Here is an 18,651-nt window from a genome sequence, read left to right as displayed (position 1 = left end):
AAAAACTGAAATAGTTTTTAGAACAGTTCTTAATTTGTTTTGTCAGAGCACAATTGTAACTAATCAAGATATCATTTCTCTGCTTTAAAATATGTGTAGTCATATTTATTATTATAACGAATATAAATCTAAAAGAAAGAAGGAAGAGTTCCTTATAAATAAATAGGTGCAATTATTGGTACATATCGAGAAAAAAGCGGCTCCATTTTCTGGACATATATGTTGAGACAACCATTACAAGAGAATCAGATTGTTGCATGGAAATTTTGTCATGTTTTGCACAAAGTATTACGTGAGGGACATCCCCGGGTTATTGTCGATTCTCAGCGATATCGTGGCAAGTTAGAAGATATTGGGAAATTGTGGCAACACCTTAGAGAGGGCTATGGGCGTCTCATACAATTGTATACAAGACTATTAATCACTAAATTAGATTATCACAAACGGAATCCGCGCTTACCTGGAAATTTGCAAGTAACGCCAGAGGAATTAGAGGCGATTGGAGAAAATGATATTAATGTATAGTGAGTTACATTTTTCTTATAACTCGATTGAATACGACGATATACGACGATATATACGATATACGTCTAATTTATCTTTATAGCTTCCAGATGTCTGTTGAGATGTTCGATTACATGGATGACATCCTGAATTTACAGCATGCAGGTAATAGACTGCTATAAAATTATCACATATATTTGTATCCTCCTTGACATAAAAATCTCCCATGTGCGCAGTGTATTTATCGAACTCTTTACCAAAATTACAGTCTTCGGCTCATTGGACTTGTCGCGATCCAATTCGATGACACCTTGCGGACAATGTCGACTCGCACCTTTGATCCCGTGTATTCAGGACGCTTCGCAGCTGTACGATTGTTGCGTGAAAATCTTGTTTAAACTTCACGGCGCCCTCCCGGCGGACACGTTGACCGGACATCGCGATAGGTTTTCGAAGCAGTTTCACGAGTTGAAGAGCTTTTACAATACCATCAAACATATGCAGTATTTTAAACATTTAATAGCGATTCCGTCATTACCCGAGGTAAAACTTCTTTCAATTATTGATTGATATAATTAGCAGATATGAGAGTTTATCATATCACGCGGTATGTGGCAAATATGAAATTTTTTTGTATACTTGAATATTTTAGAACCCACCTAACTTTTTGATACAAGCCGAACTAAGAACGTATGTCACGCCGATAGTGGTACTTCCACCCGAAGAATCCATAGACAACGAGACTGCCATAGAGAACCTTATTGATACGTCTGATACGGGATCTTTCACGGGCGATCAATTAGATTCTACGAATACAAGAAACGGCTCGATATCACCTGACGCTCTTGCGGAAAGGTATAGAATTTATATGTCTATTTTCCTCTTATCTATCTCTGCCTTTTTTCTTTTTTTTATATAAATTGGAAAGCAGATAAGATAGCATATATATACATACATACATTTTTTTAAATATAAATTGGATAAAATATATCTAACAATATAAGATATAATATCTTTTTAAAGATAAACTGGATATATATAAGATAGCACATACCAATTAATAGTATAGCTATTCAATTTAATAGTATAGCAGAGCTTTCCTCCTTCCTAGATTCTGCAAATCCAAGCTTAATATTTGCAGTGAATGTTATTCTTGAATAAGATTTGTAAGATCAAGTCAAGATGAGAATGCGAAAATAAAAATATCAATTATTTGAAACTTTTGAAATGTATTTAGCAGTGGAAATGTATGAATTATTCTTTATATACTTTTCTTCAGCTTTCTTTTTTTTACAAATATTTCTTCAAAATATTTCTTTTGTGACTTGTATAATGATATATAATATGTTTATATATATGCCTCAAAAATTATAATGCATTTTGAAATAAGTAATTTAAAACTTTTTTTTTTACATATAAATATATATTCTTTTAGAGACAGTCTTATTGATCATCTGTATCAAGTAAATGGTCGCCAAAGGCAAGAAATAAATCGGTTTTTAATAGAGCATCAACAAATAATCGCAGATCTTAGAAGTCGCGTTTTAGAACTGGAATCAACACTGTCTTCTAAGGTAAGCTTACTGCACAGCTTTAATAATTGCACTCTGTTTTATCAACTTATATTATGCAAATATTTTAGAGCAATGAAATCGTAACAGAGAAACAAACTTGTCAAAAACTAATGAAGGAAAATTTGATTATATTAGAAAGATTTCAAGAAATAGAAGGTTGGTAAAATTTTAATTTGTAATTTTTTTATGATTATTATTATTTGCTTTTGCTTCTTAGAAATTATATAGCATATTTCTATTTGTATGTATCTTTTCAAGGAAAAAATGAAGTCGTAGAGGAAAAATTCAAAAAGCTAAAAGATGTTTATTCGAAATTGAGAGAAGAACATATCAATTTGATTCGAAAGGTACATATTTGATATTGATGACAATAAAAGATTATCTATTTTATTTACCACATGATTTATTATATATGAAGAAAGCTGAACTGGAAAAAGAATTGGGAGGACTGAAAATATCACGAGAGCAATCTGAACGTCGAATGTTGAAGGCTGAGGAACGACTGCAGGAATTACTTCAAGGACAAGGATCGGCAGAGCAGGAAGCACAAAAAGTGACGCAAGCACGCAAAGATTTAGAGGATGTTAGAAAGAGGCTGGACGCCGCCCAAACCGAAAATTTGGTAAGTAAGAATTTTTATTAACTTCAATCTGTATTTATTCTATCATACGCACATTGATGAGAGAGATTTTATTATACTGTTACAGGCATTAGCAGCAAAAATAGATTTTATTACGTCTGAGAAGACAGCTTTGGAAGGGGATCTTCATGACTTACTGGTGCAGAAAGAAGAGCTGGATTTGCGGATAGTAAATTTAGAAACTGATGGCGAACGATATCGCAATCAAGTAAAAACGGATGCCAATACAGCTTTATTTGATTTATTACGTGAGTATTATAATAAAGTGTATAATCGAATCCACACGATAATTTTACTAAAATCAGTTAAATGGGATTACACAAAGAAAATGATATTTATGTTATATTAGTGAATGCTATATCGGAAGCGGAATCCATTTTACATCATGCGATGCACGCTATCGATAATCCAGCCATATCGGCATTAACCTGTACGCCCGACTATCTCGAAAACTTATTGGAGCCGACAGAAAAATCGTTAAACGATTTAGAGGAGGCTTACAACAATTATATATCCGATACAACGAAGGGAAAAGCGCTGATTCGCACCGCTATACACAGCGCATACTTCCTGGCTCTCTATTTAATATATGCGAAATCCACTTCGAACACATCGACGGATATCGGTTTAGCCGATCGTAAGTTTTTCGTGATCATATAATAGCAATTTAAATATTAATAGACTTTGAGAAAGTCCAAAAAAAAACTGATACTATCTGTTTAGTCTAAAATAAATTGCGAGATTTTCTAGAATATGTGCAAAATTTTCAACGCTTTTTATAAGATTTGTTGCAATATTTTTATAGGATTTGCCGACGAGTGCAAACAATTAGGTTCGCAAGGTTTAATTATATTGAGTTATATTAAAGAAAAATCCTCGATGACTGTAGTACAAATTGCAAATGTCAAAAGTCAATTACAAAAGATTTCGTCTCTTATAAATGCATTATCGACTACTCAAAACAACGTGGAAATTATTGGAAGCTTAGTGGAAAATGAGTTGCAGAGTATGGATAAAGCTATAGAAGAAGCAGTTGCAAGAATACAGGTACTTATTATAAGCGTATTTATGCAAGAAAAGCAAAATATGTATGGAAAGAGATGAGTGATTTACTTTTACATGATTTAATAGGATATGTTGGATAAATCACGCGCGGCGGATTCGGGTCTAAAGTTAAAAGTGAATGAACAGATCTTGGATTCTTGCACAGAACTAATGAAATATATAAGAAAATTAGTGCAAAGGTCTCGCTTGCTACAGAAAGAGATTGTGAAACAAGGAAAGGTATGGCAAATTTATTTCAGTATTTATTTATGTTGAGATATTATTAGGTAATATTACACTCTATTGCCATCGAAAAAATTACGATGGGGAATGTTAACAATACAATACAATAATTGTTCAGGGAACCGCTTCGGTCACCGAATTTTACAAACGCAATCATCAGTGGTCTGAGGGGCTTATCTCGGCAGCGAAGGCGATTGCCATGGGTGCAAACTTTTTGCTGTAAGCATAGTTAACAACTTCTTTTTTTTTTTTTTAATTATCACATGTAAATATATATATTACATATGGAAATGTATGTATTTTTTTATGTATTGTTACAGAGAAGCAGCAGACAAAGTGGTATTGGGCAATGGTAAATTTGAACAATTGGTTGTTGCTTCACAAGGAATCGCGGCATCTACTGCGCAATTGGTAGTTGCTAGCAGAGTCAAAGCTGACAGAAACAGTACCAATTTAACTGAACTCTCCAAGGCTTCGAGAGAAGTGACACAGGCTACAGCAAATGTTGTTGCGACTGTTAAGAGCTGCAATCATCTCGTTGAGGAAAATGGTAGTTGATTTGAAAATATATTTAACTATATTATGTGTTTTATATCATATAACATGGTTTGTTAATATTATTTAATTCGAAATTGTGCAGAAGATTTGGATATGTCTAGTCTCAGCTTACATCAGGCTAAGAGACTGGAAATGGAGGCGCAAGTTCGAATCTTGGAATTGGAACAAGGTCTGGAAACTGAGAGATTACGTTTAGCTGCTCTTCGACGTTATCATTATCAGCTCGATGGTGACAACGAGGCATAGGCAAGTAATGGATTGAGTTTAAATGAAGAATATTCAACGATCACGAGAAGTATATGTAGATAAAGAATTGTAGCAGTCATGTAAATTAGTTTACTAAACTAACTAATGTCGTGCAGAAAATTGTTTCTTCGTTGTTAGAAACAAAATTTATTCGTTTAGTCTCAGCATTTATGTATCATGCATATTATGCGTGTCTCGAAGATCAATAATAATTTTCTAACCAGTAATGGAAATCGATTGTGAATGTACTTTATTGAATGACGCTCAAATATATTTACATTTACCAGCTACATATCAAAATAATTTATATTATGTCATTTTTAATGTAAAATTTGATATAAATTTATTTCACGTCATCTCTTATTGAATTATATCATCGAGCATTTATGAGATAAAGTACATTTTGTAAAGAAAATAATGTAACGAGCAATGAAATTCAAAATGTCCAAGTTTTTATTACATTTGGAATAATTTTATAAAAAAATCATGTTTTTTCCTAAGAAAATAATGATATACACTAAAAGAGGATTGTCAAGTAGTCAATATATTTAAAACTTTAAACTTATAAAGATATTAATTCTTTAATGCATAAAGTACTCTTTTGTTCTCTCTTAAGTAGATAATTTGTATGTCGTATATCAATTAATTTAAGCTTTAAAGAGTACAATTTTTTTATTTTCATCGCCGAGAGATTTCAAAATGCCGATGTATAAGATGTAAATACTCGGCGCGTATATAAAACTTAACACAAAATTTCTCTAACAGTCTTACCAAAGTTATTTTGTGAACACAGTTTTCTCAATAAATTATCGAGAATTATCTGTGTTGCTAATTTTCGTATAAGTTAGTATACATGCGACTACATTAATATATATATATATAAATATATATATATTTTTTTTAATCTGTTATCTTATGTAATGATCATGCGAATCACACGAGCAACATTTTGTCGCGAGAATTTTAAATAAATCGAAACGCAAAGTCATCCCTCTTTCTCTCTGTACAATCTCAAAATACCGTGGCACACTGATGGCTACTGATTCTATTTTACCATCAGTGCGTTATAACCATTTATAATTCCCTACTATACCGTAGGTATTTTATATTAAATTATAGCATTCGATATTAACAGATATGGCTAATACTACAAGATCTGTAGGAATCTCATATATACAAATTCCGCTCCAATTAATAAAAACGCAGAGCATTTGCCTTTCGAGCAGAAAAAAAAGAGAGAAAGAGGGAGATCCGTTTACCGACATGTATGGTTTTCTATACCGAAGGAGCAATTGGCAAGCATGGCGTCGATCGAGACGTGTATCGTCCATCTGGAACGCAGCGGACGTAAAAGCGCAGTAACGCGCTTGTAGCTCGCGCGTTTTCGAAGGGATCTACACACATATGTTTGCGCATTAAATGAGAATCTCCTTACGTGAAAGCGCGAGGACAGGTGAGCAGGGGACAGGTGGTAAAAAAAGAAAAATAAAAAATCGTGGATGTCTCGTCGCCCGGGATTGCGAGGCGGGCGATTACTCGATGAGATTCGCGAATACATGGCGACAGAGATCTCAGCAGCGGAATGCGGCTGTAGAGCTATTCGGGGAAAAGCACGGCGTTCGGACTTGGACGCATCGCACGCATCCGGGGACGACGCGTTGATCGATGACAGTGGCGGTGAGCGTGTCTCGCCGGCGCGTGTTCGAGACACGGTACACGGTGTGTAGTGTGTGGTGCGTGTGCCGCATTTCGAAGCTGCACAGTGGCGACTTATCATGGCGGCGAGATTTTTTTAGCTGCCACAGAGAGAGAGTTGCGGTGTATCTCTCGGTATTACCCTCCCCCCTTGCGTATATACGTGTGACGTCCCGCGTCGAGGAATTCGCGCGAGACGTTGACGCACGTCGGGACGTGCCGCGTCGCGGGACGTGTCTTGACCCGTAAATTTGCCCGCACGCTCCTCGTCCTCGGGAGAGAATCTCCGGATTCTCGGCTCGCGATATCTCCGATAATAACGGCGCAACGACGGTTCGACGAATAAGCTTCGTGTTTAGTTCAAGAACCCTTTTTATGTACATATATGCACACACGTACGCGAATGTATATGTATGCGCATACGTATATTTGTTTACAAAATTGTGATAGTCTTGCTGCAAAATAGCCTCTTTCGCGTTGAGTTTTACACATCGAGCGTTCGGGCGGATAATATGTAATGAATCTTTTACAGATATATTGCTATAAGGATTCCTATTCATTTGTATCTTGTGTAACTTTTTAAGATACGCCAGGATGAACAAACGTCGTAGAACATCGTCGGTAGCCAGTCGCGGTACCGAGGACGACGGCGACGATATTCCACCTGAACCAACGAAAAGAAGGAAAAAATTAGATCCTGTGAGTGTGTGTATGTGTGTTTTTAACATTTGCAGTATCTCTTATATTTATGTTTATTATTTCTGTCTGATATAGAGTGACTTGTGCCAACAATTGTACGATGTACTTCGTAATCAGAAAAAAGAGGATGGAACCTTGCTGTGTGACGCATTTATACGTGTGCCTAAACGCAGGCAAGAACCGGGATATTACGAAGTTGTTTCTAATCCTATTGATCTTTTAAAAGTTCAACAGAAGCTGAAAACTGACGAGTATCGTGATATGGATGACCTCGCTGCTGATATTCAGCTTATGGTGAATAATGCAAAAGCCTTTTACATGGTAAGATTGCGTATATATTACTCCATTATTTAGTCTATGCAGATATTGATATAGTATGCGTATAAGATGTTTGTTATCACATTTATTTCCCGGCAATTGAAATATTTGTTGTATAATTTTTGTAGCGTACATCTCCCGAATACAAAGATGCGACTGAATTGTGGGAATTATGTATAAATACAAAAAATCGTATCACAGAGGAGTATGAAGATCCAGAACCTAAGGGAAAACTTATCTTAAAAGTCGGGAGATTGGTAATTTTAGTGATTCACTAAAATTTTGTATCTTGTCATATATATATGTATTAACACACATGTTAATATATTAATGCATATTTAAGGCTCGTAAAGCAGCAACAAGACAAGATGACGCGGAGGATACTTCCGAAAGTTCTGCAAATCTCGATGAAGAAACTATGCAGCTTTTTGAGGATTTATTTGCAGCCGTTATGACGGCGACCGATCCTACTGACAATAATAGACCTCTTCATATTATGTTTCAGCTCAAACCATCCAAAAAGGTTTGCAGTTCGTCTTTGAAATTGAATTTAGATTTGCTTATATTTATTAATGAAATGTCTAATGTTGCAGCTTTATCCTGAATATTACGATGTCATTGAGACACCCATTGATTTGAAAACTATTGCGAGAAAGATTCAGGAAGGTGCATATAGTTCAATCGGCGATATGGAGAAAGATTTAATGCTCATGTGCCGTAATGCTTGTCAGTTTAACGAGCCTGGTTCGCAAATCTATAAAGATGCCAAACTCTTGAAGAAGATAATTACTGCGGCCGCGAGAAGACAAGACGGCGGATTAGGTAGTAACACCCCCAAGATTGCTACAACTGCACCATCGACGAGAAGCAAAAGAGGCAGTCGTACTATGGCGCAATCGTTAATAGCGCAAACTGCGGCATTAGTCGATGAAGATGATGAAAGTGACGACGAGGAGGAAGAACCCGCTGAGACTGAAGAAGCTGATAATCCACAATGGCAACTATTTCAAACCATTCGGACAGCTCCTAATAATCAAGGCATAATAATAATGTGATCTTGTTAAAACAGAAAACTGTATTATTTGTAATACAGTATTACAAGTATTACAGAATTTATTACACGCATATTATGTTTAGAATACGACTATACAGTGCATATTGTGCTTGTAGGTGTAAGAATGAGTGAATATTTTTGGAAGCTTCCATCAAAGAGATTATATCCTGATTACTATAAGATGATTAAGAATCCTTTATCTTTATTACAAATACGTACAAAAATAAAGGTATGTATTTTGAAATAATGATGGTATAGTTTTTACATCAAAAGGATAATGTTTTAGTAAAGTATCATTTTTGCTATGTATGATTTTATATTTAAATAATGTTTTTCAGAAAGGCGAATATGGTACTGTTAGTGAAGTAGCTGGAGATATGAATATCATGTTTGAAAATGCTAAGAAATATAATATACATACTTCTCGACTATATAAGGTAATACAATTATGTAGTTAACATTTTGCTTCAATTTAATTGTAATTACTTTTCATTATAAATACATTAATTAAAATATTAATTTTGTTATATAAAATATACATACATGAGTAAATTTGTAAATTCCAAATAATTTTGTATTAAATTGAAAAATATTACAATGTGTATAATAATTGTGACACATAGTTATGTATATATTTTTTTTATTTGATTTCAGTGCGCTGTTAAATTGCAAAAAATAATGCAGGAAAAAGTACAAGAGCTTCTAGAATTTGATCAGGTAATATATTGTGATATCAAATTAAGCACAATTATTTTATATATAGTATTTCTGTGGAAAATATAATATATTTAATTTTCCATAGGATTCCGATTCGGATAGCGAATCCGAAAATAGCTCCTATCAACCTAAATTAATTAAACGCGCTTCAAATTTATTGACGCGAGGAAAATATAAAGACAATATACCATTGAAGAAAAGATTGTACACATTAGTCAAGTGTGTTATAGAATACGTTGTAAGTAATTCCAAAATATATTGCAATCGACGTGATCAGTCGACATATAGCATGCTATAATGTTTTACAGTGCGAGGACGGTCGGCAGCCTATGTTAATGTTTATGGAAAAGCCTTCCAAAAAATTATATCCGGATTATTACCAAGTGATAGCTGAACCCATAGATATGCTAGCAATTGAAGCTAATATTAAAGCAGAGAAATATCAAAGCGAAAGCGAATTAATACAAGATTTTAAGGTACTGTCATCATAACTTTATCAATTTCAAAAGTCTGATGATAGATTTTATTTAACGGATATCTTACTGTTTGTTGTTTTAGTTGATGTTTAATAATTGCCGCCAATATAATGAGGAAGGTTCATTGATATATGAAGATGCTAATACATTGGAGAAAGTTTTGATGGATAAGGTGAAGGAATTAGGACCCTTGCCGGATACATCCAAATCCAAATCTACTGCATCAACTCCAACCAGAAACGTTGGGTATGTCAGTTTATATAAAGAAATGAGGAAGATATTTATTCATTTTCTCTTTTCTTTACTTTTTGCTTCTTTTTCTATCAATATTCAGGAGACCGAAAAAAATAGTACCGCTTCATTTGCAAAAATTACGAACTCTATACGATACAATTAAAGACTACCATGATGCAAAAGGAAGACAATTATCTCTAATTTTCATGAAATTACCAAATAAAAATGAATATCCAGATTATTATGAAGTGATAAAACAGCCTATACATATGGAGAAGATAGCTTCCATTTTAAAGAATAACGGATATGAAAATTTGGACGAGCTAGTATCTGATTTTATATTAATGTTCGACAACGCGTGCAAGTATAACGAACCGGACTCGCAAATATACAAGGTTTGTATAGTTAAAAGTTTTTATTTTATAAACATTTTATGCACAAACATTTTATGTATCCTAACCTAATCTAACCATTTGTTGTGATTATTACTTTTTAATAACAGATTCTTTGATCAATTTACAATTGATTTTTTGGAGATCTTCATTTATCACATAATTTTTCAATCTTTAACATCAAAAATATTGGTAACTTAGCTTAAAAAATTCTGTTAAATTCTGTTAAATTGATATTAAGTTGATAAAAAAATCTGTTAAAAAATTCTGCACGGAAACAGTGCGAAACATTCTATATATAAAAGTATACCTTTTATATATATACAATTGAAAGAGATATATATTTTATATATATATATATATATATATATATATATATATATATATATATATTCGTTAAAAAAAATTACATATACTATAAAGATAATCTATTAACATTACTAATAATAGAATTTTTCAAGATTTTGATGATAGACCAGATAGCTTTAAATTAGAGTTATCAAAAAGATTGACAATATGTATTTGCTTAATTTTTTATTAGTTTTTAATTGCAAAGTTTGATGTGTTAGAATTTTCATTAAAAATAATTAATGTGCAACGCTCGTTTTAAGATAAGATTCTATCATCTACCTGTAAAAAAGGAGAAGATTATCTTCAGTAATATACAATTTCAATTTAATTTTTGACTGGGTATTTTCCAAATATTTTCGAGAAATATATTATTTAAAATAACATATAGTTCAAATCTTTTATAAATATTCAAATTATGAAACAGTGGTTCCCAAATTTATTTTCAAAATAATTTCTTTTTTTTAATTTCAAAAAATACGATTTTGGAATGAAATTCTTTGCGTGTAACTAGAATATATTCACAAATCGATGTGGAATAGATACGTATAGAGAAACTTGAAATTTCGCGGCAAAAGATGGAAAGCCCATCTCTGTTTACACGGTCGGAGTTTTTGGAGGTTACACGAGGCTTCTCTTCGGTCGCTTGCTTCAAAACTTGTCGAGATTCTCGCTTGCCGCAAAATGCTTCGTGTACGATCGTGAAATATGTGGCGCGTGACGTTATATAAATTAAAAAAAAAAAAAATATCGATAATGTGTATATATATTGATCTCTATATTTGCAAGTTTTAACCTTACTAGACAATTTTTATCGCGGATCTGCCGATATAGACAAGTTTTACTGTAATTCCGAGCTTTCTTTTTACGAGAAAATCTTTTATCATACATACGTGTTCAAAATCTCGAGAATGTTCGTACAAAGCAAGCAAAATGCATTGAACACAGCGCAAAATCCATTAAAAGTCCGACCATGTTTCATACGCTTGTTGAGAGACAAGGAATTAGATAAACACATACGAAAGAGATACAAGAAGAATGAAACAGAAGTAAACAAAAAAATATCATTTATACATGTGTTCTCATCAACGTATCGCGCCTGTTAAAATCTCTATTAAAGATAGAGAAAGAGCTGGCGCGAGTATCATTGCTGTAAATGACAACATAACCAATATTTTTAGGACGCTTTAATACTTCAAAGATTAGTGCTGCAAAGTAAATTACAACTGAGTGAGGACGAAGAAAGTGTACCTGATGTGTCCGCCGCCGTTCAAGAGATATTAGCGACGATATTCACCGCGCTTTATAATCATCAGGATGAAGAAGGAAGATGTTACTCTGATTCTATGGCAGAACTTCCAGAGCATGACGTTATTGATGGAAAAAAGTACGAATGTGTTTTGCATCTTGTCTTATATCAAAACAATTCCATTTTTTTTTTTTTTTTAAACAAGTGTTTATATGTGAAAAAAATAGGATACGAGGATTGTCGTTAGATTTGATCAAAAGAAGATTGGATCGAGGGGTTTACAAAAGATTAGATCGATTTCAAGAAGATGTTTTTACATGCCTGGAGAGAGCACGGAGGCTATCGCGCACGGACTCGCAACCGTTTGAGGATAGCGTCGAACTTCAGGCTTTCTTTCTACGTACCCGTGATGAGGCAACTCGTGCAGGAGATCTGTTACATTCACCAGCATTAAACTACACACTCCTTGATTTGTCTTCTCAAGTAGCAGAACTCAAAAGGATAAAGCAACAACAGGAATTAAATTTACCTAATGAAGACGAGAGTTGTGATGGAAATGAGACAAAAGTAAGTTAAACTTTCTTGCTTTACACGAGATGTAAATTTATATCTTGAAAGATATTATTGGTTGAACTGCGACTTAAAATATTTATCACTATAGGATTCGGAAACGAATACAAATACAGAAACAAACAATAGCGATAATGGGGGTTCTATGAGTTTCAATCAAGAAGTATATAGGGCTGGTGACTTTGCATACGTTGAACCTTCTGAAAGAGGCATGGAGTATAGTGTGGTTCTCATAGAAAGGCTCTGGACCAATGCAGAGAGTCAGCAAATGTTATATGGAAATCTCTTTTATAGACCGAGCGAAACGTATCATGTAGCGTCGCGAAAATTCTTGGATAAAGAATTATTTAAGAGTGACGCCCATGTGGCTATACCTTTAGCTAAAGTGGCAGGCAGATGTTGTGTTTTAAGCGTAAAGGATTACTTTCGAATGCAACCAGAAGGCTTCCTAGAGAAAGACGTCTACGTATGCGAATCGCGCTATTCCACAAAGGCCAGAGCTTTTAAGAAAATCAAAGTCTGGAATTTCGATCCAGATCATTTGAAGTTAATTCCGAGGGAGAAACCGTTGGAACCAAAACGAGTAATCTCTGTATACAAGGAACGATTGGAGAAGCACAAGGAAGAAATTGCTGAGTTGGAGGAGGGAGAAAAACTGATGGAAAAGGAGAAACCCGTGAGTAGTAATTTATTATATCTTTCTCATTCGCCTAAATTATTAACTATTCATTTGTCCCATAATTATTTTAATTACGTTATTTAATATATTTTATACATTTTGTGTTCAGAATGTGATACTGTATAATCCGGAAGATACCGAAAATACATACTACGAGCAGTATAACACGTGTGCGGGATCTGTGAAAACGGGTGATTTCGTCTACGTAGCGACAGACGGAGGCAGACAGCAAATAGCACAAATTGACGCTATATGGTCAACTAAAGAGTAAGTAATAAATCTATGCTCACAAAATATATTTCTCACGATATTTATATCGTTCTCTAGCAAAATTAGTTCAGATCTTTACTTATTCTTACATATTTCTATATAATTTCTTACGTTCTTTACATATTCTCTTCTCAGTCAAAGATTGTTAATCGACTACATACTTCCATATAAATACATCACATAAAAACAAATCGAAATTTTTGTCGATATTTTTTTTAAAATTTCTTACATATATATTGCTTAAATATTTATTATAGTGATGTATACATGCATGGTATTGTGTTTTTAGCGGAAAGTGCTATTTCAAAGGTCCTTGGTTATTAATGCCTACAGAAGTGCCACATACACCTACGAAATTATTTTATAAGCAAGAATTGTTTCTATCTACTGTAGACGGCACTCATCCTATTGTAGCTATTGTTGGCAAATGTGCCGTCCTCGATTACGGAGAGTACATATGTAGTAAGTATATCCACTATTTGATGTTCACGAACGGGATTGATAAAAGAGTTTACTATATATATTATCACGATTATACAGGTAGACCGACGGAAATACCAGAAGATGACATATACATCTGCGAATCATTGTACGACGAAAGCAAAAGCTTGATGAGAAAGCTTAGTCAGGAAGGTTTAAAGAAGTTTAATCATACATCGGCGGTGACTGAGGATGAGATCTACTTTTTCCGGAGGCCTATCAATCCTGCCAAAGTATGCTATAAGAATTTTATATACATATATAAACTAACAAATATGCATAAATGTAATCTCTATTTGGCTCTATAGTAAAATTAGTAGGATATATTCTACAATTTGTTCTACGCGACTAACTGAAATGAATTTATCGCTTTGCATGTCCTGTGTGTGTTATAGGTTTCGAGCGATGTGGCTCAGACGCAAAATCAAGTCAAGTCCGTCACGCCCAGCTCGGCACAATTTGAAATGGTAATTGCTATAATTCAGAAATCTTATATCTCTTATTTTCAATAACGAACAATATATACAGCCGCACGTTCCTTCAAGATCACACGCAAGCTAACTAAAGTATCTAATTTTGCTAATAGTTTGCTATTATATACATATACAAGAAAAAAAGGAGAAACATATTACATGTCTTTTCCTTTGAATCTGTAAATTGGTTGCGTGTGATATGAATATTTTGTTACATCAACAAGAATGCATTTACACGCATGCATTTTCGATCTATGCCGGCATATTCATTTTTCCTTTCGTTTCGTTTATATGTGCAACTATGTGTTAGTGTTTGTGTGATCGAGCGATTATATGTATTCGACAATTGAATCAGAGCACCTGTTGGGTTTTATATTGCTAAATATGTTACAAAAAGCATAAAGCACCACCGAGAAATCTTGCTTCCATGTCATTCTAACCCAACTAATGTAAGAATGAAGAATTCGCTTTAGAATATATATATCAACTAATCTGTTTATATAAAAAAAAAATCGAATGTACACATATTGTATTTCATATGCATATATGCAATATATGTGTAGCGGTATTAAATTAAAAAATGGGTATTGATTTTACATATTCGATAATTAGAGATTAGATATTAGAGAAAAATTATATATACATTAAGAGTGGGAAAACACTTCGCGATAATTTTTCTTGGAGACGAGCGCGAAAAAGGATGACGACTCTTATTATAAATTAACTTCTATCTTTGGAGAAAAAGACAAAAGGCACGAAAATATATCTCGCAATCGGTAGTAACGGATGAGAAACGAAGGTAACATAAGCCTAAATGGTGTAGGAAGCGTCACCATTGTTACCGAAGCTGGAACCCGATGTACTAAGCATGGGGGTAGGATTAGGAGTGGGAGTGGGAGTAGGAGTTGGGGAAGACAGCATGGATGCTGGTGGTCCACCATCCGTTGGATCTACGGAAGCTCAACCGGTGCTCTCCAATACTCAAACACCTGTGTCGACTAAGAAGGTAGGCTTTACCGTGACCACTTATTTTTTTTCTTTTTTTTCTCTCACTTTTATCAACTATCGTCACACGTCATATTCTATTTATTTATTTCACTTTCTTTTTATTTAAAGAAATATGCCAGCATATACATACCTCTCCTTTCATTTCTTTTTTTTGCACCGTTTGAGATATCACTTGCCTTGACAATAGATCGACAATTTGATGTGACTGCTCTAAAAAGAAAGATATTAAAGACAATATGTTTTTTACACACGCACACACACACACACATACACACATGAGAACAGTGACATTATAATTTGTGTTTCTTCTTCTGTTTAGAAAACGGCGGGTAAGAAATTAGTTACGGGCTATATTTTATATTCGAGTAAAATGCGAACGCAGATTACACAAAACAATCCTGAATCGTCCTTCGGAGAGATTAGCAGAATTGTTGGCAACGAGGTATTTATTTCTTTTTTACTCTTGATTTTTTACTGTTTATTATAAATGAATCTGATGGAGGAATGTATGCGGAATAAATTTTCTTATACACAATCATACGCTCTCGATTTGGGCGTCAAATTCGTTTAAAAACATTGACATTTGTTTAATAAAGCAAAACGGAATTGTGAATGTAAGAACTCCATGATTGGTTGTGTAAAGAATTTTCCTCGCTTTGTATACATGTTACTCATTAAACATTATTCAGCATACTTGATCCTTTATCCAAAAAAATGAGATATTACATCTCAGCGGCTACTCTATTCCTACAAGTATAGTTATCCTGTGCATAGCAAACTGTAAATGCATAATAATGCATTTTTTATATTCTTCCATAAGTAGTACAATACAGTAGTATGTATGTATATATATGCAATATACATATAAACTTTTATATAAATTCTATATTGTGTGATTTATATCGTCCGTAATTTATGTGGTAGTCATTATTCTCGATGTATATAAATTTTATTTGTATTTTATTCTCTTATGAATAGAAAAGAGTAGCCGTGATCTAAAACAGTTTGTCGAATCATTTTCAAAATATTAGAAAAATGATTTTGCTAATTGTGTCCTTTCACAAATCACAAGCAACGTGACAGAACTGATCATGCGTAAAATGTGTAAAACAATTCTCGTTTCAGTGGAGGAAGCTACCGGCAGGGGAAAAGCAAGCCTGGGAGGAACGTGCGATCAAGATGAACGAGGACGGCGGCCAATTGAAGGGAACGACCACGATAAGCACGAATGCTACGCAGGACGTAGTGTACGAGTGTTGTTGGGACAATTGCGATTGGCAGTTCGAGGATATGACTGACTGCATCGATCATTGCATCGCGGAGCAGAACGGTCATGTGCAATCATCGTTCGTGAACGCTCCTAGCGGTGAGTACGATCCGAGACGAATTGCAATTGCGGTCACAATTGTGAATAGAAAATTTAAATTATTAACGTGAATATTGCAGACGTAGAGTATCAATGCCAATGGCGCGGTTGCGGCCGAACAAAGAAATCCGTTCCGCCTTTCCCGAGTGTACAAAGACTCGCGAGACATGTCAAAGAAGTGCACATTCTCAAATCGCACGGTCGTATAATACCACCTTCCGAAAGAAGCAGGTATAGAAATTATTTCCTTTTTTTCTTCATGTCTTGATACATTACGTTATGTGAACTACATTAATACGTGGGCTCTTGCAGAAATTATATGGCTTCGAAAGGACCCACGATATTGCCACCTATGGAAACAGGTAAAATTATATCACATATTACAATAAAATTACGTGCCAAATTTTACATACGATATGTTAAAAAAAAAAAAAATGTTTCGCAGAAACTTCAGCGGCCGCGACTCAAACGAGCAGCTTACCTGCTACTAAGCAACCAGAACCAATGTTTGTCGCGGTACCACCGAGACCGAGTCGCGTATTACATTCGGATGCCTATTTGAGGTAAGCTTTTAAGCACATTAAATACATATTTTGCAATCCCTTTCGACATATCAAAAAATATTGTTTTTTTTTTGTTTTTCACGTGTTAAAAAAAAAAAAAATGTTTCGCAGAAACTTCAGCGGCCGCGACTCAAACGAGCAGCTTACCTGCTACTAAGCAACCAGAACCAATGTTTGTCGCGGTACCACCGAGACCGAGTCGCGTATTACATTCGGATGCCTATTTGAGGTAAGCTTTTAAGCACATTAAATACATATTTTGCAATCCCTTTCGACATATCAAAAAATATTGTTTTTTTTTGTTTTTCACGTATAGATATATTGAAGGATTAAACGTGGAGAATCGTTACATATCAAATTGGGACAAGCAGATGAATGCTAATCCGGATAACACGCAAATACCCGATATCACGAAGCTACCTGCAGAATGGTTGGGCAATGGCGTTGGCAATCACGGGAATGTAGTGAACGCCTTGTGGACACTCAGAAACATGATGATGCGGGATGTGTTAGCCATCAATAAAACTTTATAGTTTATAAATTGTTAAGATTTATAATTTTTGACGCGTAATACAACCTACACTATACAGATCCGTTGACGCTAGACGAAAGACTGACGATATTCAATCATTTGAATGTTACAATATTTATGTTTAGAGAATTTGTTTCTTGTCCTATATATTAATACCTAATTTTTCTTAATTTTATTATATATGTGTCTGAGTTTATGTGAGTATCTATGTTTATTTGAAATTTTAAGATAAAAGATATATATTCTGGAAATCTCAAGAACTATTTTAAGTATTTAATTCGGAATTCCTATAATTAGAGAAAGATAAATTTTTTTTTTTTTTTAATTATATCTATAATTTTTGTTAAAAAAAATTATGTTCTCTAAAAACTTTTGATCGTATATTGCTTAGATATACGATTATGTACATACATAAAAGAACAAAAAACATATAGTATGTAGAAAACAATCATTATGTAAATACGTCTGCTAATTTTCATTTTTACTTTTCGAACAAAATTTTATACTTTCTGTATAGCGCAAATAATACATATTCTTGTATCAAGAAATACAAAAAAAAAATTGAAACTCTTCATCGTGCGCGCGCGAAAATGCCTATATAGTGTGGGAAGTTATATATGTATATAGAAACTACATTAATCTCTGCGAAACATTGAGGTGATACGTATGTCGCGCTCTTTTATTAATACTGCTTTAATATTGTTGGAGGATATCGAGAA

At 34.0% G+C, this 18,651-nt stretch overlaps 2 protein-coding genes across 8 annotated transcripts; both read left to right on the top strand.

The window, feature by feature from the left end:
• Positions 1–28: 28 nt before the first annotated feature.
• On the top strand, positions 29–5,796 carry LOC115244817 (huntingtin-interacting protein 1-like). Its single transcript, XM_029822780.1, has 15 exons — positions 29–524; positions 608–669; positions 773–1,047; positions 1,157–1,359; positions 1,940–2,078; positions 2,147–2,234; positions 2,337–2,425; positions 2,497–2,700; positions 2,786–2,966; positions 3,068–3,355; positions 3,524–3,765; positions 3,850–4,002; positions 4,124–4,224; positions 4,326–4,555; positions 4,646–5,796. Exons 1-15 carry the CDS (start codon positions 220–222, stop codon positions 4,807–4,809), a joined length of 2,724 nt encoding a protein of 907 aa, XP_029678640.1. The 5' UTR covers positions 29–219; the 3' UTR covers positions 4,810–5,796.
• A 284-nt stretch (positions 5,797–6,080) lies between these two features.
• Positions 6,081–18,493, top strand: LOC115244816 (protein polybromo-1). Of its 7 annotated transcripts, none has more exons than XM_029822776.1 (27): positions 6,081–6,262; positions 7,089–7,203; positions 7,279–7,524; positions 7,650–7,778; positions 7,865–8,044; positions 8,115–8,559; positions 8,692–8,804; positions 8,914–9,012; positions 9,230–9,292; positions 9,378–9,530; positions 9,601–9,768; positions 9,851–10,014; positions 10,103–10,397; positions 11,924–12,129; positions 12,219–12,558; positions 12,653–13,237; positions 13,350–13,507; positions 13,800–13,972; positions 14,051–14,223; positions 14,386–14,457; positions 15,287–15,469; positions 15,791–15,913; positions 16,597–16,837; positions 16,918–17,068; positions 17,150–17,199; positions 17,283–17,400; positions 17,717–18,493. In XM_029822776.1, the coding sequence occupies exons 2-27, from the start codon at positions 7,099–7,101 to the stop codon at positions 17,931–17,933; spliced, it is 4,950 nt and encodes a 1,649-aa protein (XP_029678636.1). In that variant the 5' UTR covers positions 6,081–6,262; positions 7,089–7,098; the 3' UTR covers positions 17,934–18,493. The 7 variants fall into 7 exon arrangements, with proteins under 7 accessions (XP_029678636.1, XP_029678637.1, XP_029678639.1 ...); XM_029822777.1 differs by lacking the exon at positions 6,081–6,262 and adding an exon at positions 6,528–6,639; XM_029822779.1 differs by lacking the exon at positions 6,081–6,262 and adding an exon at positions 6,646–6,749.
• Positions 18,494–18,651: the final 158 nt, after the last annotated feature.

The sequence above is a fragment of the Formica exsecta genome, unplaced genomic scaffold (assembly GCF_003651465.1).
Source record: "Formica exsecta isolate Colony F162 unplaced genomic scaffold, ASM365146v1 scaffold871, whole genome shotgun sequence".
NCBI lineage: Eukaryota > Metazoa > Arthropoda > Insecta > Hymenoptera > Formicidae > Formica > Formica exsecta.
This window is presented reverse-complemented; position numbering and strand designations above follow the sequence as displayed.

Excerpts from the sequence above, each read along its gene's own strand:
- LOC115244816 (XM_029822772.1), top strand. The coding sequence starts at position 6,918 with ATGCGCATACGTATATTTGTTTACAAAATTGTGATAGTCTTGCTGCAA. Across the intron at positions 13,238-13,349 it reads TGATGGAAAAGGAGAAACCC|AATGTGATACTGTATAATCC; the intron begins GTGAGTAGTAAT and ends TTTTGTGTTCAG. Across the intron at positions 13,973-14,050 it reads TTACGGAGAGTACATATGTA|GTAGACCGACGGAAATACCA; the intron begins GTAAGTATATCC and ends ACGATTATACAG.
- LOC115244817 (XM_029822780.1), top strand. The coding sequence starts at position 220 with ATGTTGAGACAACCATTACAAGAGAATCAGATTGTTGCATGGAAATTT. Across the intron at positions 4,003-4,123 it reads AGATTGTGAAACAAGGAAAG|GGAACCGCTTCGGTCACCGA; the intron begins GTATGGCAAATT and ends ATAATTGTTCAG. Across the intron at positions 4,556-4,645 it reads TCATCTCGTTGAGGAAAATG|AAGATTTGGATATGTCTAGT; the intron begins GTAGTTGATTTG and ends GAAATTGTGCAG.